The sequence below is a fragment of the Haematobia irritans genome, chromosome 5 (genome assembly GCF_050003625.1).
Source record: "Haematobia irritans isolate KBUSLIRL chromosome 5, ASM5000362v1, whole genome shotgun sequence".
In the NCBI taxonomy this organism is placed as follows: domain Eukaryota; kingdom Metazoa; phylum Arthropoda; class Insecta; order Diptera; family Muscidae; genus Haematobia; species Haematobia irritans.
Window position 1 is genome coordinate 15,984,978 of NC_134401.1, and position 27,361 is coordinate 16,012,338.

The 27,361-nt window shown below is 27.4% G+C and overlaps 1 protein-coding gene across 1 annotated transcript in view; it reads left to right on the forward strand.

Annotated features, from left to right (window-relative positions):
* The window catches only part of tei (irregular chiasm C-roughest protein teiresias), a 470,430-nt gene that overhangs the window by 256,568 nt on the left and 186,501 nt on the right, over positions 1 to 27,361 (forward strand). Inside the window, exon 4 of the mRNA XM_075311309.1 lies at positions 5,189 to 6,816. Within this exon, the coding sequence (XP_075167424.1) occupies positions 5,189 to 6,816 (1,628 nt within the window). The remainder of the gene's footprint in view (positions 1 to 5,188; positions 6,817 to 27,361) is intronic.

Consider the following 27,361-nt stretch of genomic DNA (forward strand, 5'->3'; position numbering starts at 1 on the left):
TAAAGCCTTCATTTATTATACGGCATTCTATTCCTTATATTTAGATATCAATATAACTAAATAAATTATGTTTATTTTTCATAAATAGTTGTTAAAAAATTGTGGGGGATTTTTAATGGAAAATTTTTGATTCAAATAGGAAAAATACTAGCAACACTGTTTTTGAGGTAGTAATACAACTTGTTTCAAGTATAATATGATTATCTTCCATACAATCATTTCCAACATTGTTGTCATACAGCTAACTCAATTGTGTAATAAGTAAGAAAAAAGTTATATTGTCAAAGGAATTAAAGAGGCCACTATGATGGTTTATAAGGAAAGGGAAACCAAGGTGGAAACGTTTTTCTTGAAACGTTTATTGGAAAATTCTTAATTTTCTTTACTTAAATTAACCCATTGTTTATGGTTGTTACTAAATCGTTCAATTGGTTTTCTAGATCACACACATTTTTCCCTCCCCGATTTTTGTGAAATGTTTTTCAATTTAAATAAAATAAATATTCACAATTGTCCTACTTTTCTTTATTTTCTATGTCTCATTTCTTCAATTCTTATTTTGGTCCATCCCTCCATTTTATTCCAAGTTCATGTCATTTCGTTTTATATCCATTTTTATTTTATTTTCCACATCGGCAAGCAAACACACCCATTATGGCTATAGTGAAAATTGCCATTGTGTCAGCAGAAATTTTAATCGAAATCATTAGAGTTTGATTAAACCAAAGCATTTTTCTCATTACAATGGGGACCCGGAAAGCCATAACAAGGATATGAGAGTTTTGTTAGAAAAAAACAAAACAAAATACAAATATATTTTTACTTTTTTTCCTAAAAACAAAAAAAAATGAGACTGATACTTTCCATTCATTGCTCGTCAAGGCGAAAATTGAGTCAGCAATGTTGGTGATTTCAAGACAAAATACGTTCCAGCCTAGAAAAGATTGGAAGACAAGTGAACAAAAAACCCAATAGCTGTTTTTGTGGCCATAAAGATTGATTACACTACCCCATAATGATACATCCGGAAAATGGATGAACATTTTATAGGCTTTGTTTGAGTAGAGCTATAACTGCATCTGAAAATTGGATTTGATGATAACAAGAAGTGAATGAGGAAATGTATGCTACATATATTTTAGGATCCCCATAAAAAGATCTCATTTTCTTAGGAAAAAAATTGTATACACGTAAGCTGGGAAGCTAATGAAAGAAATTGAAACTTAGTAGAATTATCGAAAAAGAAGATAACGGAGATCTTATTGGCATTGGTGGAATTTCACTAAGAAAAAAAAACACATTTTAATTGAGTTTTAAAAAATATTCAATTAAAAATTTAATTGATTAAAAAATTTGTTTCCTAGGCAAAAATTGTATACACGTAAGCTGGGAAGCTAATGAAATTAAAAATTTAATTGATTCAATAAATGTTTTAATTAAAACAAAAACCAATTACAAGAATTAATAGCATCAATTAATTTTTTAATTGATACTATCATTTCTGTGATTGAAGACATTTCAATAACAAAATTAATTGGATCAATTAATTCCGTGAATAAATCAGAAAAATTTTTTTTGTGTGCCTGGCAATGGAAAGACCACCTAAGTCCTTAGGATCTGAGACTTTCCAGTGTAAGCCTTAGAGATACAAAAGTGGGTTTCGACTAATCGACGTTTTGACTCTGCGATTTATATTCAATTAAAAAATAATAATATTACAAAGTATTATTTCAATTGAAAAGTATGACATTACAACAATTATTCGTTACGAGAATTAATTTGAGCAAAACAACGTTTGCTACAGTTGGTAGAATTCTACAAAAAAAAATTTTATTATTTACGGTTTGTTGAAGTGAAATTCCCCCCAACTAAGAGGTACCTCGCACATTTTCATTTATATAGAAATGACAAAATTTCCTATAGAAATGTTCATAAAAATTCCACTACAAAAGATATTTTAACAAAATTTTCTATACAAATGTAATTTGGACAAAGTTTCCAACATATGAAAAATGTTCTACAGAAATTGCAAACTTTTTTATAGAAATGATAATTTGCAAAAGTTTTCGATAGAAATAAAATTTTGCAAAATTTTTGTTAAATTTTCGGTATATTATTTATATGGAATTTTTTTTCTCAATATTTTATTTCTATAGAAAATTTTGTCAAAATTGTATTTCTACAGAATTTTTTTTTTTTCAAAATTTTATCTCTAGAGAAAATTTTGTCAAAAATTAATCTCTATATAAAATTTTATCAAAATTTTATTTGTACAGAAAATTTTGTCAAAATTTTATTTCTAGAGAAAATTTTGTCAAAATTTTATTTCTATAGAATATTTTGTCAAAATTTTATCTCTATAGAAAATTTTGTCAATATTATTGAAAATTTTACTTCTATTGAAAATTTTACTTCTATTGAAAATTTTGTCAAATTGTATTTCTCTAGAAAGTTTTGTCAAAATTTTATCTCTATAGAAAATTTTGTCAAAATTTTATTTCTATAGAAAATCTTGTCAAAATTTTATCTCTATAGAAAATTTTGTCAAAATTTTATCTCTATAGAAAATTTTTTTAAAAATTTTCCCTCTATAGAAAATTTTCTAAAAAAATGTTATCTCTATAGAAAATTTTGTCAAAATTTTATCTCTATAGAAAAATTTGACAAAATGTTATTTCTATGGAAAATTTTTTTTATCTCTAAAGAAAATTTTGTCAAAATTGTATTTCTCTAGATTTTTTTTTCAAAATTTTATCCCTATAGAAAATTTTTTCAAAATTTGATATCTATAGAAAATTTTGTCAAAATTTTGTTTCTATAAAAAATTTTATCAAAATTTTATTCCTATAGAAAATTTTGTCAAAATTGTATCTCAATAGAAAAGTTTTTCAAAATTTGATCTCAATAGAAAATTTTGTCAAAATTTGATATCTATAGAAAATTTTGTTAAAATTTGTTATCTATAGAAAATTTTGTCAACATTTTATCTCTATAGAAAATTTTGTCAAAATTTTATCTCTATAAAAAATTTTGTCAAAATTTTATCTCTGTAGAAAATGTTGTCAAAATTTTATCTTTATATAAAAATTTTGTCAAAATTGTATTTTCTACAAAATTTTGTCAAAATTTTATTTCTACTGAAAATTATGTCAAAATTTCATTTCTATAGAAATTTTTGGAAAATTTTATTTCTATAAAAATTTTTTTCAAAATTTTATTTCTATTGAGAATTTTGTAAAAACTTTATCTCTATAAAAAATTTTGTCAAAATTTTATCTTTATAGAAAATTTTGTCAAAATTTTATCTCTATAGAAAATTTTGTCAAAATTTTATCTCTGTAGAAAATTTTGTCAAAAGTTTATCTCTGTAGAAAATTTTGTCACAAGTTTATCTCTGTAAAAAATTTTGTCAAAAGTTTATCTCTGTAGAAAATTTTGTCAAAATTTAATCTCTGTAGAAATTTTTGTCAAAATTTTATCTTTATAGAAAATTTTGTCAAAATTGTATTTTCTACAAAATTTTGTCAAAATTTTATTTCTATTGAAAATTTTGTCAAAATTTTATTTCTACTGAAAATTATGTCAAAATTTAATTTCTATAGAAAATTTTGGAAAATTTTATTTCTATGAAAAATTTTTTCAAAATTTTATTTCTATTGAGAATTTTGTTAAAACTTTATCTCTATAGAAAATTTTGTCAAAATTTTATCTCTATAGAAAATTTTGTCAAAATTTTATCTCTGTAGAAAATTTTGTCAAAAGTTTATCTCTGTAGAAAATTTTGTCACAAGTTTATCTCTGTAGAAAATTTTGTCAAAAGTTTATCTCTGTAGAAAATTTTGTCAAAATTTTATCTCTGTAGAAATTTTTGTCAAAATTTTATCTCTATAGAAAATTTTGTCAAAATTGTATTTTCTACAAAATTTTGTCAGAACTTTATTTCTATTGAAAATTTTGTCAAAATTTTATTTCTACTGAAAATTATGTCAAAATTTCATTTCTATAGAAAATTTTGGAAAATTTTATTTCTATAAAAATTTTTTTCAAAATTTTATTTCTATTGAGAATTTTGTTAAAACTTTATCTCTATAGAAAATTTTGTCAAAATTTTATCTCTATAGAAAATTTTGTCAAAATTTTATCTCTGTAGAAAATTTTGTCAAAAGTTTATCTCTATAGAAAATTTTGTTAAAATTTTATTTCTATAGAATATTTTGTCAAAATTTTATCTCTATAGAAAATTTTGTCAAAATTTTATTTCTATAGAAAATTTTGTCAAAATTTTATCTCTGTAGAAAATTTTGTCAAAACTTTATTTCTCTAGAAAATTTTGTCAAAATTTTATTTCTATAGAAAATTTTGTTAAAATTTTATCTCTATAAAACATTTTGTCAAAATTTGTTTTCTATAAAAAATTTTGTCGAAATTTTGTTTCTATAGAAAATTTTGTATAAATTTTATTTCTATAGAAAATTTTGTCAAAATTTTATCTCTATAGAAAATTTTGTCATAATTTTATCTCTATAGAAAATTTTGTCAAAATTTTATCTTCATAGAAAATTTTGTCTACATTTTATCTCTATAGAAAATTTTGTCAAAATTTTGTTCCTATAAAAAATTTTGTCAAATTTTATCTCAATAGAAAACTTTTTCAAAATTTGATCTCAATAGAAAATTTTGTCAAAATTTGATATGTATAGAAAGTTTTATCAAAATTTCATCGCTATAGAAAATTTTGTCAACATTTTATATCTCTATAAAATTTTGTCAAAATTTTATCTCTATAGAAAATGTTGTCAAAATTTTCCCTCTATAGAAAATTTTCTTATAAAAATTTATCTCTATTTTGTCAAAATTTTATATCTATATAAAATTTTGCCAAATTTTATCTCTGTAGAAAATTTTGTCAAAATTTTATTTTTCTAGAAAATTTTGGCAAAATTTTTTTTCTACGGCCTTTTATACTTGTTTTTATTTCCCTCCCTATAGTTTAAGACGCTTGATACCTTCAAGAGAAATACCACAAAAAAACATAACACAGAATAAACTCTCTTCAGAATTGATGTGCTCTTGTATTTCAGCACATTTTAAATTTTAAGCTAAACTCTCTTATAATTGCATATGTATCTCGTCACTATCCCTCTCAGTCTCTTTTTAATATATGATCTCTCTTTTTCTTTCCTCACAGGTATTTCTTATACACAACAACAAAATATCAAACCACAACTCCACCAACAACACAGACCCGCCGTCATTGCCAAAGATTTAGGAGAAGAAGAAGGTACATCCGCATCGATAACCTCAACATCGACAGATACATCGACTCTATGGAATCGAAAGCATACAAAAGTCAACGAAGAGTACAATTTACGGAGGCATACGAATCAACAACATTTGCAAGAGGATCAGTATTTAGACAGCGAAGAAGAGGATGTAGAGAGTCAAGAACGCAAAGAGAAATTGAAGGAGAACAACAAGTCCCACATACAAGATGACACTAAGCTTAAGCAAATAAAGCTTCATAAGGCTTTCTATCATCAGCAGCAACTACAGAGACAGCAACAAAAATTGTTGAATCAACAATCACTTGGAGAAATTGATGACGTGTTAGAGGATCTTGTAAATAGCGATGAAATATGTGCCAAAAATTGCAAAAGCCAAACGAACAAGAACAGAAAAGATCAAAGGGCATCTACAAGCTCCAAAAGACCTACCCCATACCATAGCCCTAATTCTAAGACTAGAACATCTTCAAATCAACATCATTATGAGACAAATGATGAAAGATATTTCTCAGCTATTGCCTCCTCCCTATCCTCGTCCGCATCTAAGGCTTCACTAAACCAGGACTATGATGAGAGCGATCTACATACTTCAGCTTTTTCTTCACCTTCTTCCACTGTGTCCTCGTCTTCTACGACGAGAAATGTTTACAAACAGCCATCCCAAATGCCTTTAAAGAATGAGCGTAACGCTCATTCAAATTCAAATAAAACTCCTGCCAAATTAAGCTTAAAAGCTTTAACTAAAAAAGAGCACCAAAGAATACATGTGGCCCATAAGCTGCAACACAAAGAAGTCAAGACACATAGGGAAAGCAGACACAAACAACCTGGGAAATCCTCCTCGTCTTCATCGTCGCATCAACATGAAAGCTTTAAATATGCCCATGAAAATGAAATGGATGAAATTAAGCATAATATACGTGCTCGAAGAGAAACTGAAGAATCGGAGAGTAGACAGAGTATAGAGGATCATGGTGATGATAAAGAGACAACAGTGGCTGAAGAGAAAACTTCTTCGACCACGACCACTAGCGGAGATATAGAAGAAACCTCTAGATCTGAGACATTAGAACCTCCTCAGGATTTCTATTTAAATCAAACTCTGGTCAAAGATCCGATCCTGGCTTATTCAACCTCCAGTTCTTCGTTGGCACCCACACATGAGAGTGTGGTAGCCTCTCCAGCTCCTCAGAAAATAAAACGTTCTCATTCGAATGTTCGTGTACCCGTGGAGGTCTTAAATACACCCAAAGAAGCCATGGTCATTATTGATGAAGTCGAAGAATATGAAGGTGCTGCCGAACGTCAACATGAATATGCCCAAATGGGTGTCATTGGAGGTCCCGATGATAAAAGTGATGATTATTCCCACGATGAGGAACCCCGAATGTTACCCTTGCGTCCTATATTACCAAATCCTTACGATGCTGAAGAAATGTCAGTAGTATATGCTGAACAACATTCCGAAATACGTTTAATGTGTGAAGTTGATTTGGATATAGCTACCAGTATGTGGTACAAAAATGGGCAGGTGAGTAAGGTTGATGATGATCTCAGACTTGTAAGAAAACTTGAATTTGAAGTGGCGATAGGAGTGAATGACAAAAATGTTGAAAGCATCCAAAAATAAATTTTTCTATTAATTAAAAAATATTGTTATTTTGCCACCCTATACAATACATTTTATGAGATGACATAAAAATGTAAAAGCTATTTGTTTTAAATATATTTCATTGCAAGAATTAAAAAGGCTCGTTAAGTACTCGGTCTCGTCTGGTTATAAAAACGAGATTGCATAACCTTGAGCCAGATATGATAAATAGCATTCTTGAAATTGTACTAACCATCTTCGAAAAAGTACTGTTTTAATACAAAAGCTATTTTTTTTTTTTCATTGTGGTCAATACCTTTTCCTTTCGGCTTAGAGAAGAGATCCGTCAGCATAAAATAATTAGAACAAATGTTTGCCACAGTTGGTAGAATTCTACGACAAATTTTTGATTTTTACTGTTTGGTAGACTGGAAGAATCCTTGATGTTTTGGTAGATTTTGCAAAATCTTCCTCTACAACTAAGAGGTAATTAAATTTTCTATATATAGAAATACAATTCTCACAAAATTCTCTATAGAAATAAAATTTTTCCAAAATTTTCTAAAGAAATAAATTTTTGACACAACTTTCTATAGAAATAAAATTTTGACAAATTTTCTATAAAAATAAAGTTTTGAGAAATTTTTCTATAGAAATAAAATTTTGCCAAAACTTTCTACAGAAATAAAGTTTTGAGAAATTTTTCGATAGAAATAACTTTTTGACAAAATTTTCTATAGAAATTAAATTTTGACAAAATTTTCTATAGAAATTAAATTTGACAAAATTTCCTAAAGAAGTAAAATTTTGACAAAATTTTCTAGAGAAATAAAATTTTTACAAAATTTTCTATAAAAATTACATTTTCACAAAATTTTCTATAAAACTACAATTTTCACAAAATTTCCATAGAAATACAATGTTGAGAAAAACTCTCTTTAGAAATACAATTTTAACAAACTCTCTATATATATTTATCTCTGACAAAATTCTCTATAGAAATAAATTTTTGACAAAATCTCTATAGAAATAAAATTTTGACAAAATTTTCTATAGAAATAAAATATTTGTTTTGTTATTGTTGGTTTTTTTTTAATCATTGTTGTTGTTTATTTTTTTTTAATGAAGTATTGACAAAATGTTATATAGAAAAAAAAATTACAAAATTTTCTAAAGGTATAAAATTTTGAAAAAATTTTCTATAGAAATAAAATTTTGACAAAATTTACTATGGGAATAAAATTTTGACAAAATTTTCAATAGGTATAAAACTTTGACAAAATTTTCAATAGGTATAAAACTTTGACAAAATTTTCTATAGAAATAAAATTTTGACAAAATTTTCTATAGAAATAAAATTTTGACAAAATTTTCTATAGAAATAAAATTTTGATAAAATTTTCTATAGATATAAAATTTTGAAAAAATTTTCTATAGAAATAAAATTTTGACAAAATTTTCTATGGGAATAAAATTTTGACAAAAATTTCTATAGAAATAAAATTTTGACAAAAATTTTTATAGAAATAAAATTTTGACAAAATCGAAAACACTGGTCGTTAGCGTGACTTTATCACTAAAATTGAATTAAATTAGTCGATGCACTCTTGTTCATTTAATCCATGTCTAAAGTCTCAATTCCATTTTTGTTTTTATACCCTCCACCATAGGATGGGGGTATATTAACTTTGTCATTCCGTTTGTAACACATCGAAATATTGCTCTAAGACCCCATAAAGTATATATATTCTGGGTCGTGGTGAAATTCTGAGTCGATCTGAGCATGTCCGTCCGTCCGTCCGTCCGTCTGTTGAAATCACGCTAACTTCCGAACGAAACAAGCTATCGACTTGAAACTATGCACAAGTAGTTGCTATTGATGCAGGTCGGATGGTATTGCAAATGGGCCATATCGGTCCACTTTTACGTATAGCCCCCATATAAACGGACCCCCAAATTTGGCTTGCGATCACTCTAAGAGAAGCAAATTTCATCCGATCCGGATGAAATTTGGTACATGGTGTTAGTATATGGTCTCTAACAACCATGCAAAAATTGGTCCATATCGGTCCATAATTACATGTGTTCCCAATTCAACCGATCCCCCGATTTGGCTTGCGGAGCCTCTAAGAGAACCAAATTTCATCCGATCGGGCTGAAATTTGGTACATGGTGTTAGTATATGGTCTCTAATGACCATGCAAAAATTGGTCCACATCGGTCCATAATTATATATAGCCCCCATATAAACCGATCCCCTGATTTGGCTTGCGGAGCCTCTAAGAAACGAAAATTTCATCCGATCCGGCTGAAATTTGGTACATGGTATTGGTATATGTTCTCTAATGACCATGCAAAAATTGGTCCACATCGGTCCATAATTATATATAGCCCCCATATAAACCGATCCCCTGATTTGGCTTGCGGAGCCTCTAAGAAACGAAAATTTCATCCGATCCGGCTGAAATTTGGTACATGGTATTGGTATATGTTCTCTAATGACCATACAAAAATTGGTCCACACCGGTCTATAATTACATGTAGCCCCCATATAAACCGATCCCCCGATTTGGCTTGCGGAGCTTCTAAGAGAAGCAAATTTCATCCGATCCGGCTGAAATGTGGTACATGGTGTTGGTATATGTTCTCTAATGACCATGCAAAAATTGGTCCACATCGGTCCATAATTATATATAGCCCCCATATAAACCGATCCCCAGATTTGACCTCCGGAGCCTCTTAGAGGAGCAAAAGTCATCCGATCCGATTGAAATTTGGTCCGTGGTGTTAGTATATGGTCTCTAGCAACCATGCAAGAATTGGTCCATATCGGTCCATAATTATATATAGTCCCCATATTAATCGATCCCCATATTTGTCCTCCGGAGCCTCTTGGAGGAGCAAAATCCATCCGATCCGGTTGAAATTTGGAAGGTGGTGTTAGAATGTGGTCTCCAACAAACACGCAAGAATTGGTCCACATCGGTCCATAATTATATATAGTCCCCATATAAATCGATCCCCAGATTTGATCTCCGGAGCCTCTTAGAGGAGTAAAATTCATCCGATCCGGTTGAAATTTGCAACGTGGTGTTAGTATAAGGCCGCTAATAACCATGCCAAAGTTGGTCCATATCGGTCTATAGTTATATATAGGCGATCCCCAATCACACAAAAATTGGTCCTTATCGGTTCATATTCATGGTTGCCACTCGAGCCAAAAATAATCTACCAAAATTTTATTTTTATAGAAAACATTGTCAAAATTTTATTTCTATAGAAAATTTTGTCAAAATTTCATTTCTATAGAAAATTTTGTCAAAATGTTATTTCTATAGAACATTTTTTGAAAATTTTATATCTATAGAAAATTTTGTCAAAATGTTATTTCTATAGAAAATTTTGTCAGAATTTTATTTCTATAGAAAATTTTATCCAAAGTTTATTTCTATAGAAAATTTTTTTCAAATTCTACTTCTATAGAAAATGTTGTCAAAATTTTATTTTGTCAAAATGTTATTTCTATAGAAACTTTAAACTTAATCATATATGTATTTAATCGGCCATTTTTGTTTAATATATACCACGTATGGAGTATGTGGTATATAACACGGTGTTAAGAAGTTTTAAGATACCTTGCCATAGGCAAGTGTTATCGCGACCCAAGTAATTCGTTTGTGGATGACAGTCTTCAGTAGAAGTTTCTACGCAATCCATGGTGGAGGGTACATAAGCTTCGGCCTGGCCGAACTTACGGCCGTATATACTTGTTTGTTTTTTTTTTTTTTTTTTTTTTGTCAAAACGTTCTAAGTACGTATAACCTCAAAAATGTCTAGCTTTACGATAGTAAGTTGTAAGTTATCCATTCTCGCATTCATAGGAGTAACTTGAAAAAAAAATTGCCTAAAATTCGGCTGAAGTTTAGTTATGAAGTTTGTTTCTAATTTCTAAGGTAAACCCATTACCCCACTTTCAGAATACGATACCCAGGCTAGCTTAGTAATACCTTCAATTGGATCATGTTATCATAACAACTAACAAGGATCACTGAACTTCCATGCTATCTGTCATTTTTTTTCCACCTTATTAATACACAAATCAAATACCATGTCACCAATAAAAAAAATAAACTTTTGATAAAAATATTTTAGTTTTTCTGTAACGTGATCCGCATGGCCATCACTAACTTCAGCAGGCCAAATACTTTTCGATTCTTAGTAGTTTGTGGTAAAATGTATCTAGTGGGTCATGGTAGAATGACTTTAAAATCAGCCCTCTTAGACATTAAGCCATGTCTCAAGAAGTCATATCTTCTGTGGTGAATGCCTTTACAAGAATCCTAAGAGCAAACAAACAAGAGTTTTGGGATAATTCTAACTGAATTGTAAAAGCAGATTTTATTACTTCATGTTCGTTCTTACTTAACAAATAACCTTTAACATCAGTCGTGCTTAAAGTTGTTAAAACACTAAAATAATAACAACAGCAAAAAAACAAGGAGGAAACCTTAGAGCAGCATAGTACAAACACACAAACCGGAAACGGAATCGAGGAGGAAGTTTCTTCAGGATGTACTCTCAAAAATTGGTTGTAAACTTCTTTTTACTACTAATTGCATTTGTAGCACGTGCATAAAAGCCAACAAAAAAAAAAAACAAAAACGAAACTTTCCGAGCCAGTTTTCAAACCAACGCTCTTGGCCTAACAGAAAACTTGATATTACTCCTGCCTTTAAGAGGGGCTAAACGAGAGAGGGATAAACTGAATTCTAGACAAATTGCATAACTATACAGCTCAATGTTATATTAAAGACATGAACAAAAACATTAAAAAAATAGCAACAACAACAATTACAACAAAACCAAATGACAAAATGTGCAATTACAACTCAATAACTTTTGTTCTGATCCTCGCTCTCGCCCCTCTACCACCAGCACCCAAAAAAAACTTTTGCTGTATATTTGTGTTGGAAAGTTTGATAACCCAGACTGGCACACTACTACTAACACAGTCAACGAGGACCAGTAAGAGTAGCTAAAAGGTTAGGCGACAAAATGTTTTTTGTTTTTTTGGTATGAAACACCAGTAAACTTGCAACCAAGGACTTTATATGCTATTGTCCTATTTCAGAGCAAAAGGGCTAGCAATGATGTTGGAAAAAACTTTTATTCTGATCTTATTACTGTGTGACTTAAATTAAATTTGGTAAATGGTACAAATTCAACATTTTTAATAAAATTAAAGAATTTTGTCCCAGTGAATTCGCAAAGAATAGATGAATGTGTATGCAGGAAAACTAGAAAATTGAAGAATGTTTTGAAAGGTTACAAGGATATGTATGGAGAATTTCCAAATTCGATATCGCTTAACTATAAATGTTAGGTTAGGTATAGTGACAGGCCGTTACTTTATAATTTGGTTTAGAAGTATATTTCAGTATTTAAAATATCTTATATTATGATCATTCCTATTAGGGAATATTTTTTGGATATATAAATTTAACTTTAATGGTAAATGTTTTAAGGAAAAAAGAGAGAACTCACTCAAAATGGACTTTGATAGTATAGCCTAATACGAGAATTAAAAATATTAAATTTATAGAAAATTTTGTTAAAATTTTATTTCTATAGAAAATTTTGTTAAAATTTTATTTCTATAGAAAATCTTGTCAAAATTTTATTTCTATAGAAAATTTTGTCAAAATTTTATTTCGATAGAAAATTTTATTTCTATAGAAAAATTTGTTTAATTTTTTTTCTATAGAAAATTATTTAAAATTTTTATTTCCATAGAAAATTTTGTCAAAATTCTATTTCTACAGACAATTTTGTCAAAATGTTATTTCTAAAGAAAAATTTGTCAAAATTTTATTTCTATAGACAACTTGTCAAAGTTTTATTTGTATAAAAAATTTTTTAAAAATTTTACTTCTATAGAAAATGTTGTCAAAATTTTATTTCTATAGAAAATTTTGTCAAAATTTTATTTCGATAGAAAATTTTATTTCTATAGAAAAATTTGTTAAATTTTTTTTCTATAGAAAATTATTTAAAATTTTTATTTCCATAGAAAATTTTGTCAAAATTCTATTTCTACAGACAATTTTGTTAAAATGTTATTTCTAAAGAAAAATTTGTCAAAATTTTATTTCTATAGACAACTTGTCAAAGTTTTATTTCTAGTACACTTTGCAAAGTTTTATCTCTATAGAAAATTTTGTAAAAATTTTATTTCTAGAGAAAATTTTATAAAAATTTTATTTCTAGAGAAGATCTTGTCTAAATTTTATTTCTGTAGAAAATTTTGTCAAAATTTTGTCTCTATAGAAAATTTTGTCAACATTTTATCTCTATAGAAAATTTTATCAAAATTTTATTTCTATAGAAAATTTTGTTTAGATGTTATTTGTAAAGAAAATTTTGTCAAAATTCTATTTCTACAGAAAATTGTGTCAAAATTTTATTTCTATAGAAAATGTTATCAAAACTTTATTTCTATAGACAACTTTGTAAAAGTTTTATTTCTATCAAAAAATTTTTAAAAATTTTACTTCTTAGAAAATGTTGTCAAAATTTTATTTCTATATAAAATTTTATCAAAATTTTATTTCTAGTACACTTTGTAGAAAATTTTGTCAAAATTTTATTTATGTAGAAATTTTTGTCAAAATTTTACTTCTATAGAAAATTTTGTAAATATTTTATTTCTAGAGAAAATTTTATAAAAATTTTATTTCTATAGAAGATCTTGTCTAAATTTTATTTCTGTAGAAAATTTTGTCAACATTTTGTCTCTATAGAAAATTTTGTCAACATTTTATCTCTATAGAAAATTTTATCAAAATTTTATTTCTATAGAAAATTTTGTCTAGGTGTTATTTGTAAAGAAAATTTTGTCAAAATTCTATTTCTACAGAAAATTGTGTCAAAATTTTATTTCTATAGAAAATGTTATCAAAACTTTATTTCTATAAACAACTTTGTAAAAGTTTTATTTCTATCAAAAAATTTTTAAAAATTTTGCTTCTATAGAAAATGTTGTCGAAATTTTATTTCTGTAGAAAATGTTGTCAAAATTTTATTTCTGTAAAAAATTTTGTCAAAATTTTATTTCTATAGAAAATTTTATAAAATTTTATTTCTAGAGAAAATTTTATCAAAATTTTATTTTTTTAGAAAATTTTTGCAAAATTTTATTTCTGTAGAAATTTATTCAAAATTTTACTTCTATAAAAAATTTTGTCAAAATTTTATTTCTATAGAAAGTTTTGTCAAGATTTTATTTCTATAGAAGATCTTGTCTAAATTTTATTTCTATAGAAAATTTTGTCAAAAAAATTTCTATAAAAAATTTTGTCAAAATTGTATTTCTATAGAAAATTTGTCAACATTTTATTTCTAAAATTTCTATGGAAATTTTATTTCCATAGAAAATTTTATTTCCATAGAAATTTTTTTCAAAAGTTTACTTCTATAGAAAATTTTATCAAAATTTTATTTTCATAGAAAATGTTGTCAAAATTTTATTTTCATAGAAAATTTTGTCAAAATTTTATTTCTTATGAAAAAGTTTTTCTAAATTTTAGTTCCGCAGAAAATTTTGTCACAGTTTTATTTCTATAGAAAAATTTTATCAAAATTTTATTTCCATAGAAGATTTTATCAAAAGTATATTTCTATAGAAAAGTAAGTCAAAATCTTATTTCTATAAAAAATTTTGCCAAAATTTATTTAGAAAATTTTGTCGACATTTTTTTTATAGGAAATTTTGTAAAAATTTTATTTATATAGACAATTTTGTTAAAATTTTATTTTTATAGAAAATGTTGTCAAAATTTAATTTCTATAGAAAGTGTTGTCAAAATTTTATTTCTATATAAAATTTTGTCAAAATTTTTTTCTATAGAAATTTTTGTCAAGATTTTATTTCTACAGAAAATTTTATAAACATTTCTATAAAAAATAATTTTTAAAATGTAATGTCTATAGAAAATTTTGTAAAAATTTTATGTCAATTGAGAACTTTATATCTATGTTTCAAAAACATATTCTAGTGTTCAAATAACTGCATTTTTGAACACTTAAAACATTGATTTTATCTGCCGTATAGTCCTGACTTGGCACCATGAAGTCAACGTTTTTCGACACCTGAAGAAGCGCTTGATGCGTTCAGAAAGCATATTTTTGAGATGCCTTAATCAGTGTGACAATAGCGCTTAGACAATTGGTTCAAAAGCATGAAATAATTTATAGATTTCAGTAGGGAATATTTGGAAAAAAAATAAAGCGCTTTTCTATGGTCTTAAAATATGAAAGACAACCAGTCTTAAAATATGAAAGACAACCATGCCACCTACATTAATATAAAATACCAAGCAAAAAAATTTGGAAGTTCTTCCAAAGGCACAACTTTAAAAGCACTTCCAGAAGATGGACTTCCACTGATGTTCTTTATTTTAACTACCTAGGAAGTTCTTTTAATTCAATTTCTTATAACATGGTTTTTTCATACTTTTAATGGGTAATTTGAACTTTTTTTGTTTCAAATAGGTTAAAAACAGAGTAAGAATTCATAAAATGATACAAATCATTTAAATTTTGTCGAAAAAATGCTAAATCCAGGCTGAAAAAATTGAGAATTTTTGAAGATATTTGAAGTCAAACGTTTCCGTCAAGCGTTAGAATCTATTAAAAATTATAAAAAATTATTTATTTGACAAAATATCAACGAATTTTTTTTATCTACATCCAAAACATTGAATTCGGATCACACCTAAAGAAGTGATGCTAATTCAGTGCAACGGCTGTTGAAATGGAGGACTTCCGTCCTATGACAAGCCCATGTTAAATTCATCGCTTCTGCGTCAATTTTGCAACACTTCCGGATCCAAAAAGAACATTTTCATTACTTTTTTTGCGACGCTTTTATTACTGGGTACTTGTGCCAACTTTAAAGTGGTTACCTTGTTCCGTTCGGATGTTAGCGTGATTGCAACCAACGGACGGACAGACGGCTCAACGGATGGACGGACAAACATAGTTATATTTACTCAGGCTTTACCCCAACCCAGAATATATTTGATTGAATTTCTATCAACATGTTGTCCAGAAGGGCGTTGGTTGATTAAATAAATAAATAAATAAATAAATATTTACTTTATTAGAACTGTGTCCATCATTTTGATGCTGTACTATTGTGATGGGTATCATAAGTAAAGCCATCCAAATAGCCATCACGATCATGCTTAAAGGACCATAACATTTTTATGAAATTCTATGGACGCTGACAATACAAGTAATACCATTGTGAGCTACTACTTTCAGGGGAATGTACTGCATGCAAGCCTAGGTCCAGAAATGTTACATAAAACATGGCAAAAAAAAAAAAAAAAACATTCTCCTGTATATCCTTGATTCGCATTGGCTTATCTTACTTCAATTTCCTTTAAACGAGTAAACCATCCACTGAGATTTCTATAATCTGTTTACTCTTTACTGGATCCTCTATGCTGTAGTTCTATAGCAAAACAAAACACTTTCCATTATATCCAATATATGTGGTATAGGTCCCAGTACATACATTACCTATGACATTAACTACATATGACTTGGAGTAATGAGAAAATGAAAGGAAAAAATCCCAGCCAAGGATAAAAATGAAAACGATGACAACATTGCTTATGAACTGGTGAAATTATCAAGAGGCTAATTTATTTTGCCGTTAGCAATTTCCCAAGCAAAGACAAGCATCATGTATAAAATGTCATCAACACAACAAAAAAAATAACGCTTGAAATTTCAATCTAGGGGATATGACAATCACTGAGATTTAACAAAACAATTTTCTAGGATAATATCTAAGGTGCAGGAAAATCACAAAAGACAGAAACGAGCTTAGATACTAAGATTGTTAAAACAAAATGAAAATTTATTCAACATAAGTGATATTAACAAGAAAGAGAGTAAACAGAAACAGTAGCCTGATATAAAACATCAGCTTAGCAAGGAATCTAGATGTTTTAAACAATAAATTGCAAATGTCATATAATCCACTCTGGAATATAATTTTTTTTTGTAAACCCTTGAGTTGGTGCTTGGTTATGATGCAGTAGCTCTGGGTTACTTTTTGCCTTAAAGGAACTAACAAGCGACTTTTTCTTGATTTCCTTTTTCTTACTTAACTATCCTTCGCTTTGTTTCTCATTATTCATTTCCATATTTTTCCGAGTGGTCACAATGTCCTTTCAACTCCCACTTCTCTTGTTCACCAGACTTTAGAAACTATCAAATAATAACGATTATCCCATTTGCATAATACAACAGGCAAAGTCGACAAATATCTTCTTGAGTGGATGTATATTCAGATTATGTCAACTGTATATACATTAATTTTTTTTGCTATTTACTTTTATACACGCAAAGTGCAATTTATACTTTTGTTTTATGAAGAAACAAAAAACCAATGATGATACCAAAGAAAATAAATAGGGACCACAATATAATAATAATTTAAAAATTATTGTGAAAAAATATGGAAGTGTATACAATTAATTTGCAAATAATACATAAATAAAAAATGTAATTCCTCATTTGAAAAATCTACTAAATCTCGTAAAAAATTTCAACCAGATCGGATACAATTTAAATCTCCAGGAAGCTCCACAAATCTAATCGGCATATTGGTTATATGGTAGCTATATATAATTATGAACCGATATGGACTATGTTAATTTTTGCACGGTTGTTAGATCCCATAGACTAACACCACGTACCAAATTTCAACCGGATCGGATGAATTTTTCTTCTCCAAGAGGCTCTAACATACAAACCAAATATGGAGGTCGGTTTACATTAAGGCTATATAAAAATATGAACCGATACGGACCATGTTTTGCAGAGTTGTTAGAGGCTATAGACCAACCTTGCTCTGAAAGTAGACTCTTCATTTCAAGTCTTGGGAATCGATTTATGTGGGGGTTATAAATAATTATGGACTGATATAAACCTACACGCAGAGAAAAAAACGTTTGGAAAACGTGTACCGAAAACGTTTTTTTATACCCACCACCATAGAATGGTGACGGGGGTATAATAAGTTTGTCATTCCGTTTGTAACACATCGAAATATCGATTTCCGACTATATAAAGTATATATATTCTTGATCAGGGAGAAATTCTAAGACGATATAACGATGTCCGTCTGTCCGTCTGTCTGTCTGTCTGTTGTAATCACGCTACAGTCTTCAATAATGAAGCAATCGTGCTGAAATTTTGCACAAACTCGTCTTTTGTCTGCAGGCAGGTCAAGTTCGAAGATGGGCTATATCGGTCCAGGTTTTGATATAGTCCCCATATAAACCGACCTCCCGATTTGGGGTCTTGGGCTTATAGAAATCGCAGTTTTAATCCAATATGCCTGAAATTTGAAATCTAGAGGTAATTTATGACCATAAAGAGGTGTGCCAAAAATTGTGAGTATCGGTCCATATTTTGGTATAGCCCCCATATAGACCGATCTCCCGATTTTACTTCTTGGGCTTATAGAAACCGCAGTTTTTATTCAATTTACCTGAAATTGGAAATCTAGAGGTATTGTAGGACAACAAATATGTGTGCCAAAACTTGTGAGTATCGGTCCATGTTTTGGTATGGTCCCCATATAAAACGACCTCCCGATTTGGGGTCTTGGGCTTATAGAAACCGCAGTTTTTATTCAATTTACCTGAAATTGGAAATCTAGAGGTATTGTAGGACCACAAATACGTGTGCCAAAAATTGTGAGTATCGGTCCATATTTTGGTATAGCTACATATAGACCGATCTCCCGATTTGGGGTCTTGGGCTTATAGAAACCGTAGTTTTTATCCAATTTGTCTGAAATTGGAAATCTAGAGGTATTTTAGGACCACACTGGTGAGTATCGGTCCATATTTTGGTATAGCCCCCATACAGACCGATTTCCCGTTTTTACTTCTTGGGCTTCTAGAATCCGAAGTTTTTATCCTATTTGCCTGAAATTGGAAATCTAGAGGTATTTTCGGGTCATAAAGAGGTGTGCCGAAAACGGTGAGTATCGGTCCATATTTTAGTATAGCCCCCATAAGAACGATCTCCCGATTTAACTCCTTGGGATTCTAGAAACCGTAGTTTTTATCTGATTTGCCTGAAATTGGAAATATTCTGGTATTTTAAGCTTACAAAAACGTGTATCGGTTTAAGTTTTTATCGGTCCATTTGGTAATGCCTCCATATAGACCGACTTCACTTCTTGAGGGTGTAGAAGGCGCACTGATCATGAAAATTGCTTGAAACTCAATGTAAAATTTCCAGATTTTACTTTTCGGGTGAAAATCTACAGATTTAAGATTTCAAATCAAGACGTTATTTTATAATTTTCTTGCACACTTACAAGAGATGTTAATGATTCGTCTAAAAATCAAACAAAAATGGTTCTTATAAATCCAGAATCTGATATAGTCCTCATAGGTAAAAATCTTTTGCTTTATCTTCTGGTTGAACAGCTCTGCTTGATCTGTTCTCAAACCCTCCTGAAATTTCAAACGAAACCCTAATATTTCATTCATGGTGGTGGGTATTTAAGATTCGGCCCGGCCGAACTTACTGCTGTATATACTTGTTTTTGTTAGAGTTTTTTGAATTGCTTCGAAAATTTTAAACTTTTATCACCAAAAAAATTCGTTTGTTACAAAATTTTTATTTTTTCAATAAAAAAAGTTATTTTTGAAACAACAACACAGTCCATTTCGTTTATATCAAACACTGTTCTTTTCTGACTTTAGGTCTTTAATAAGACACATTTTACAGTTCAAAATTTAATATACTACAATGTAATGTTGAACATTTTTTCGGAATCTTCCGACATATCTGGAATATATGTTAAAAAAAACTTTGGTCGAAGCAGGGATCGAACCCACGACCCTTGGCATGCAAGTCGGACGTAGCAACCACCGCTCCACGCTGCCAAACTAAATGTTTGTTTCTGTTAAATAAACTTTGTTTATTCGGTTCGTGGGCACCGCAAGCTATGCTATATAAATATAACTTATATGGATATTTATCCATTGATGACCATAACAGGTACATAGCTCAGTGGTTAGTGTGTTGGCTTACAAAGTGCATGGTCCGCGGTTCGATTCTCCGTCCAGGCGAAAGGTAAAAAAATATTTAAAAATTTATAAAATCGTATAATTTCTTCTACATTGTTGGTATTACAGGAAAAAGTGTTAAGAACTAAAAAAACCTCGTGGATGTGAGAAAGATGTGAGGGGAAAATGCAATTAGCAAGAAAACAATGTTTTTCTTTTTTTTTGAGTTTGACTTTATGAAATTGTTTTTACATCCTGGAAAAGAATAAACGTTTATCACAAAAAGTATATACTTTTCTTCCAAATACACTTCCTTACAGCGAAAAGCATATGAGAAACGAACTTTGTTTGTCTAAAATTTCGTTTGGGAGGAAAGAATTATTTTTTTGCGTGTATGTAGCTAGAAGCTCCTTACTAACATCATGTACCAAATTACAACTGGATCAAACGAAATTTGCTCCTGCAAGAGGATTCGCCAAATAAATTTGGGTGTCGGTGTATATGGGGGCTGTACCTAGAAGTGGTCCCGTGTGACCCATTTGCAAAAACCATGCAATCTACATGAATAATATCTACTTGTGTCAATTTTCATGTTGTTTCCTTCGAAAGTTAGCATAATTTAAACAGACGGACGGACGGATATCGTATGATCAACTCAGAATTTCACCACAACCCAGAATATACACACTTTATGGGGTTTGAGACTAATATACACATGTGTTATAAACAGAATGACAAAGTTAGTAAAGAAAGTATAACACTGATTTGGCTGATTTATATTGCGAACACGTTTGCCACATTTCAAAATTTTCAAATCGAAATAAAAGTTTGAAAAATTTTTCAACAGAAAAAAAATTTTTAACAAAAATTAATTAGAATTAAAATTTTAGCAAAATATTCTGCATATATAAAAATTTAACACAATATTCTGCAGAAATAAAATTTCGACAAAATTCTCCATAGAAATAAAATTTTGACAAAATTCTCCATAGAAATACAATTTTGACACAATTTTCTATAGAATTAAAATTATAACAAATTTTTCTGAAGAAATAGAATTTTGACAAAATTATCTATAGAAATAAAATCAAATCAAATTTAGGCAAAATTTTCTATAGAAATAAAATTTTGGCAAAACTTTCTATAGAGAGTAACATTTTTGAAAAATTTTCTATAGTAATAAAATTATGACAAAATTTTATGTCGAAATAAAACCAGAACAAAATCCTCTATAAAAATAAAATGTTGGCAAAATTTTCTATAATAATAAAATAAGGACAAAATTTTATGTAGAAATAAAATGTTGACAAATTTTTCTATAATAATAAAATTTTGACAAAATTTTCTATAGAAATAAAATTTGGAAAAAAATGTTTGGCTAAATTATCTATAGAAATAAAATGTTGACAAATGTTTCTACAATAATAAAATTTTGACAAAATTTTGTATATAAATAAAATCTTGACAAAATGTTCTATAGATATAAAATTTTGACAAAATTTTCTATAGTAATAAAATTTTGACAAAATTTCCTTTAAAAACAAAATTTTGGCAAACTTTTCAATAGGAATAAAATTAAAAAAAAAAAAAATTCTATAGAAATAAAACGTACACAAAATTCTCAATAAAAATTAAATTTTTGGCAATGTTCTCTATAGAAATAAAATTTTGGCAAAATTTTCTATAGAAATAAAAATTTGGGAAAAATTTTCTATAGAAATAAAATTTTGGCTAAATTATCTATAGATATAAATTTTAACGAAATTCTCTACAGAAATAAATTTTTGTATATAAATAAAATTTTAACAAAATTTTCTATAGAAATAAAATTTTGACATAATGTTCTATAGAAATAAAATTATGACACAATTTTCTATAGAAATAAAATTTTGACAAAATTTTCTATAGAAATACAATTTTGACTAAATTTTCTATAGAAATAAAATTTTGAAAAAATTTCCTTTAAAAACAAAATTTTGGCAAACTTTTCAATAGAAATAAAACTTTAACAAATATTTCTATAGAAATAAAATGTAGACAAAATTCTCAATAAAAATAAAATTTTAGGCAATGTTCTCTATAGAAAAAATATTTTGGCAAAAGTTTCTATAGAAATAAAATTTTGGCTAAATTATCCATAGAAATAAATTTTTGGCTAAACTTCTATAGAAATAATTTTTGGCAAAATTTTCTATAAAAATTAATTTTTGGCAAAATTTTCTATAGTAATAAAATTATCACAAAATTTTATGTCGAAATAAAACCTGAACAAAATCCTCTATAGAAATAAAATTTTGGCAAAATTTTCTATTCTAATAAAATTAGGAGAAAAGTTTCCTATAAAAATAAAATTTGGGCAACATTTTTTATTGAAACAAAATGTTGACAAAATTCTCTATAGAAATAGAATTTTTACAAAATTCTTTATAGAAATAAAATATTTAAAAAATTTTCTGCAGAAATAGAATTTTAACAAAATTATCTATAGAAATAAAATTATGGCAAAAGTTGCTAGAGAAATCAAATTTAGGCAAAATTTTCTATCGAAATAAAATTTGGGCAAAACTTTCTATAGAGAGTAAAAATTTGGAAAAATTTTCTATAGTAATAAAATTATGACAAAATTTTATGTCGAAATAAAACATGAACAAAATCCTCTATAGAAATAAAATTTTGGCAAAATTTTCTATAATAATAAAATTAGGACAATATTTTATGTAGAAATAAAACCTGAATAACATGCTCTATAGAAATAAAATTTTGGCAAAATTTTCTATAATAATAAAATTAGGACAAACGTTTCCTATAGAAATAAAATTTTAACGAAATTCCCTATATAAATAAAATTTTGACAAAATAGTCTATACAAATAATATTTTGACAAAATTGTCTATAGAAATAATATTTTGACAAAAATTTCTATAGAAATTAAATTTTGACAAAATTTTCAATAGAAATAAAATTTTGACAAATTTTCTATAGAAATAAAATTTTGACAAAATTTTCTATAGAAATAAAATTTTGACCAAATTTTGAAAAAATTTTCGTTAAAAACAAAATTTTGGCAAACTTTTCAATAGAAATAAAATTTTAACAAATTTTTCTACAGAAATAAAATTTTGAAAAAATTTTCTTTAAAAACAAAATATTGGCAAACTTTTCAATAGAAATAAAATTTTAACAAAATTTTCTATAGAAATTAAATATTGACTAAATTCTCAATAAAAATAAAATTTTTGGCAATATTCTCTATAGAAAAAATATTTTGGCAAAATTTTCTATATAAATAAAATTTTGGAAAAATTTTCTATAGAAATAAAATTTTAGCTAAATTATCTATAGAGATATATTTTTGGTTAAATTTCTTAAAAATAATTTTTGGCAAAATTTTCTATAAAAATAAATTTTTGGCAAGAATTTCTATAAAAATAAATTTTTGGCAAAATGTTCTATAAAAATAACATTTTGGAAAATTTTATTGTTATAGAAGAATAAATAAAAAATATAACAATATATTAAATACACTTTTCTATGTTTATTCGCTGTAATATAAATCCATAAAATCTCGTTACCCTGTACATATGAATTGAAATTCACTGTAAATAAAGATGATGTTAAAAATTGAAATTGAAATTGAAAATATAAATATAAAAATATATAAAACCTGAACAAAATCCTCTATAGAAATAAAATTTTGGCAAAATTTTCTATAATAATAAAATTAGGACAAAATAAAATTTTTACGAAATTCTCTATAGAAATAAAAATTTTGACAAAATTGTATATAGAAATAAAATTTTGACAAAATTGTATATAGAAATAATATTTTGACAAAAATTTCTATAGAAATAAAATTTTGACAAAATTGTGTATAGAAATAATATTTTGACAAAAATTTCTACATAATAAAATTTTGACAAAATTTTCAATAGAAATAAAATTTTGAAAAAAAAAATTCTATAGAAATAAAATTTTGGCAAAATTTTCTATAATAATAAAATTAGGACAAAAGTTTCCCATAGGAATAAAATGTTGACAAAATTTTCTACAGAAAAACAATTTAGAAAAAATTTTCTATAGAAATAGAATTTAGGAAAAAATTTCTATAAAAATAAAATGTTGGCAAAGTTTCTTATAGAAATTAAATGTTGACACAATTTTCTGCAGAAATAAAATTTTGACAAAATTTTCTATAGAAATAAAATTTTAACAAAAGTTTCTATAGTAATAAAATTATGACAAAATTTTCTCTAGAAATAAAATTTTGACAAAATATTCTATAGAAAAAAAAAATTGTCAAAATTTGCTATCACAATAAAATTTTGGCTCTTTAAAATTTTAATTTTCGATTTAGTTACTACCGAAGTCTCTCTTTTACTCCCTTTTTTGTAGAAGTAGTAACATTCTCTTGTTGCTGGAAGCTAAATTATTTAAAGCTGCGGCAAATTTACAATATTTATGCACCCAACTAAATTGGCGTTATTAGGAGAGATATAAAATAATAAAAAAATAATAAAACTTTTTTCGAAAAAAAAATTTTTTCTAATAATCACAACCATTCGATCAAAAACTGCAAAATAAGATTTTTCTTTGTTAAATTTTTCTATAAATTTTTGTATATTATTTTTGTTCGAGTGGCAAACGTGATTGAAAACCACTTGCAGGTTGCTATTATTTGGAAACCACTCGTTTCACAGCTTACAGATTTATTTCAGTGACATATCATTTTATTGTTTACAACATTAGATCTACTCTTCGCCATTAATCGGGCAAAATACCGCAGAGTCACTATCATGAAGCGTGTGATTAAGAGTTTAATGAAGCTCCCGATTTTAATCATGCTCATGTTTTCAGTCAGGTCCCTTAGGTAAATTACTCATAAAATTATCCGTAAGTCACTGTTTTTCTCGTGAGTCACGGCATTTTGTGAGAGTCAAAACATTTCTAATCGTGAGAGTGAATTTTTACAGCGTTTCTTTACGACAACAAAAATTTCTTTTCCCACCAAAAATATCGAAGACTTCCTTTAGTAGAATTCGTAATTTATGAATACATTCTGTCCTCGATAATTTTGTAAAAGAAAAATAATATGTAGGGAACTGCAAATAGTCAACTAGAATTTTGGCCAGATCGAATCTTAAACAGTTGTTTTATAAATCGGAAAAGATCCTCATTTATTATCACAAAACACATAGGCCGCATTAACTACTCAGAGATATATTTTAGTCCTTTTTTCAACTGTTTTTCGCGTTTAAATTTCAACACCAATTGTAAGTTCTAATCTGGAACCATAAGAAACGCAAAATCCATATATATCCAATAAAAACCATACATGGTCCAATATTCGCTATTTTTTATGTAGCCCTCATAAAAGCATAAGTGAACTACGACCAAGTGAAAAAGGGAAAACCCTATACGAGAATTGCCAATAAAATCTCTAGCTTTCGTTCGTTACAAAGTAGTTTCCTCCATTCTATATGATTTCCTCGCTCTATCTCTCTCTCTCTCTCTTATTCGATTTGCTGATTCAAGCAGGATAACAATTGCCTCATGGTTATATGGAATCGATGCAGCTGTTGTTGAGTAACGCTTTTATGATATGGTTTAAAAAGAAAGTAGTTTTATGTCATGTACTAAAAGCAAAGAACACAAAAAAGATTAAGTTCACAAAGCTGTTGGAGAAAATAAATTTTGAAGAGAAAAAAAAATATTTAAAGGATATTGAGAATATAAAACGATTTGGTGAAATTTTCACACCACAAACAAGCAAAAAGCATATAAGAATAGTAGAATAGTAGACTATAAAGAGGGCTTAATAATAGGTGTGTTTTAAGTATTATTTAATATAGGGTTTTAAAAGCAAAAAACAAAAACCTTTTAAATTTCTGAAAATCGTTTTTTTTAATCCATATGCGTTTCCATAAAAATATCCCCATTGTTTTCCAATCATGAGAGAATTTTCATCGTAATAGCTTCGGCTGTATATGTGTCTGTACATATGGAAAGTTCAAACCCCTGTAAAATGTTTGCCCTTTTGTTTGGCCAATATTATTGTTATATGCTAAGTGCCAGTATTAAAAGGCCATAAATAGTAAGTAATAACCACAATAATATGATCCAGAAAATTATGGCAATCGGACAACAGAGTCCTCAAACCTCCAATGAATGTAGCATAAAAGTACCAGCCAAATTCCAGGGTGACACACCGACCAGTTAACCGAGCATCAAACCAACGTGGCATACAAAAGAATACCAAAGGATTTTGGCAACAACAGCAACTGTGTTGCCATCCCTGTTGGTAAATTGTATTATTATTGTTATTATAATGTATATATTTTTTAATACCTGCATATTATATTATTTATGACGTAAACAAAAATAACATAAGTACTGCCACACTCTTTTGGGGAAACACAAATAAACACACACACACAATGATAAAATTGTATCCAGTAGTGAAATTAATGATAAGAAGAGGTGTAGTTTAGGTGAAGGTCGAAATAACAAGAGTAGTAAGATGTACAGTGAAAACTCTCAAACGTGGAAACTCTGAAAACCAGACTCCTCCCAAAAATGGACAATTGTCCGGGTTTACCATTTTTGGTAGAATTCTACCAAAAATGGTAAATTTTTCACTGCTTTGAAGATTGGTAGAATTTTTCATATTTTGGTAGATTAAAATTTTGACAAAATTTTCTACAGAAATAAAATTTTGGCAAAATTTTCTATAGAAATAAAATTTTGATCAAAAGTTTCTAGAGAAATAAAATTTTGACAAAATTTTCTATAGAAATAAAACTTTGGCAAAATTTTCTATAGGAATTAAATTTTGATAAAATTTTCTATAGAAATAAAATTTTGACAAAATTTTCTATAGAAATAAAATTTTGACAAAATTTTCTATTGAACAATTTTTGACAAAATTTTCTATTGAGAAAAATTTTCTGTTGAAAAAAATTATTACAAAATTTTCTCTAGAAAATGTTTCTATAGAAAAAATTTTCATTAAAATTTCTATAGAAATTCAATAGAATTTTTGACTACATTTTTTATAGAAATAAAATTCGACAACATTTTCTATAGAATAAATTTTCATAAACATTTCTATAGAAACAAATTTTGACAAAATTTTCTACAGAAAAAAAAATTTTACAAAATTTTCTACAGAAACAAAATTTTTACAAAATTTTCTATAGAAATAAAATATTGACAAAATTTTCTTTAGAAATAAAATGTTGACAAAAGCTCCTAAAGAATAAAATGTCGACTAAATTGTCTAGAAAAAAAATCGTACAATTTTTTTAATTTGGTATATTTTGAGGAAAACTTTCTATAGAAATAACATTTTGACAAAATTCTCTTTAGAAATAAAATTTTCT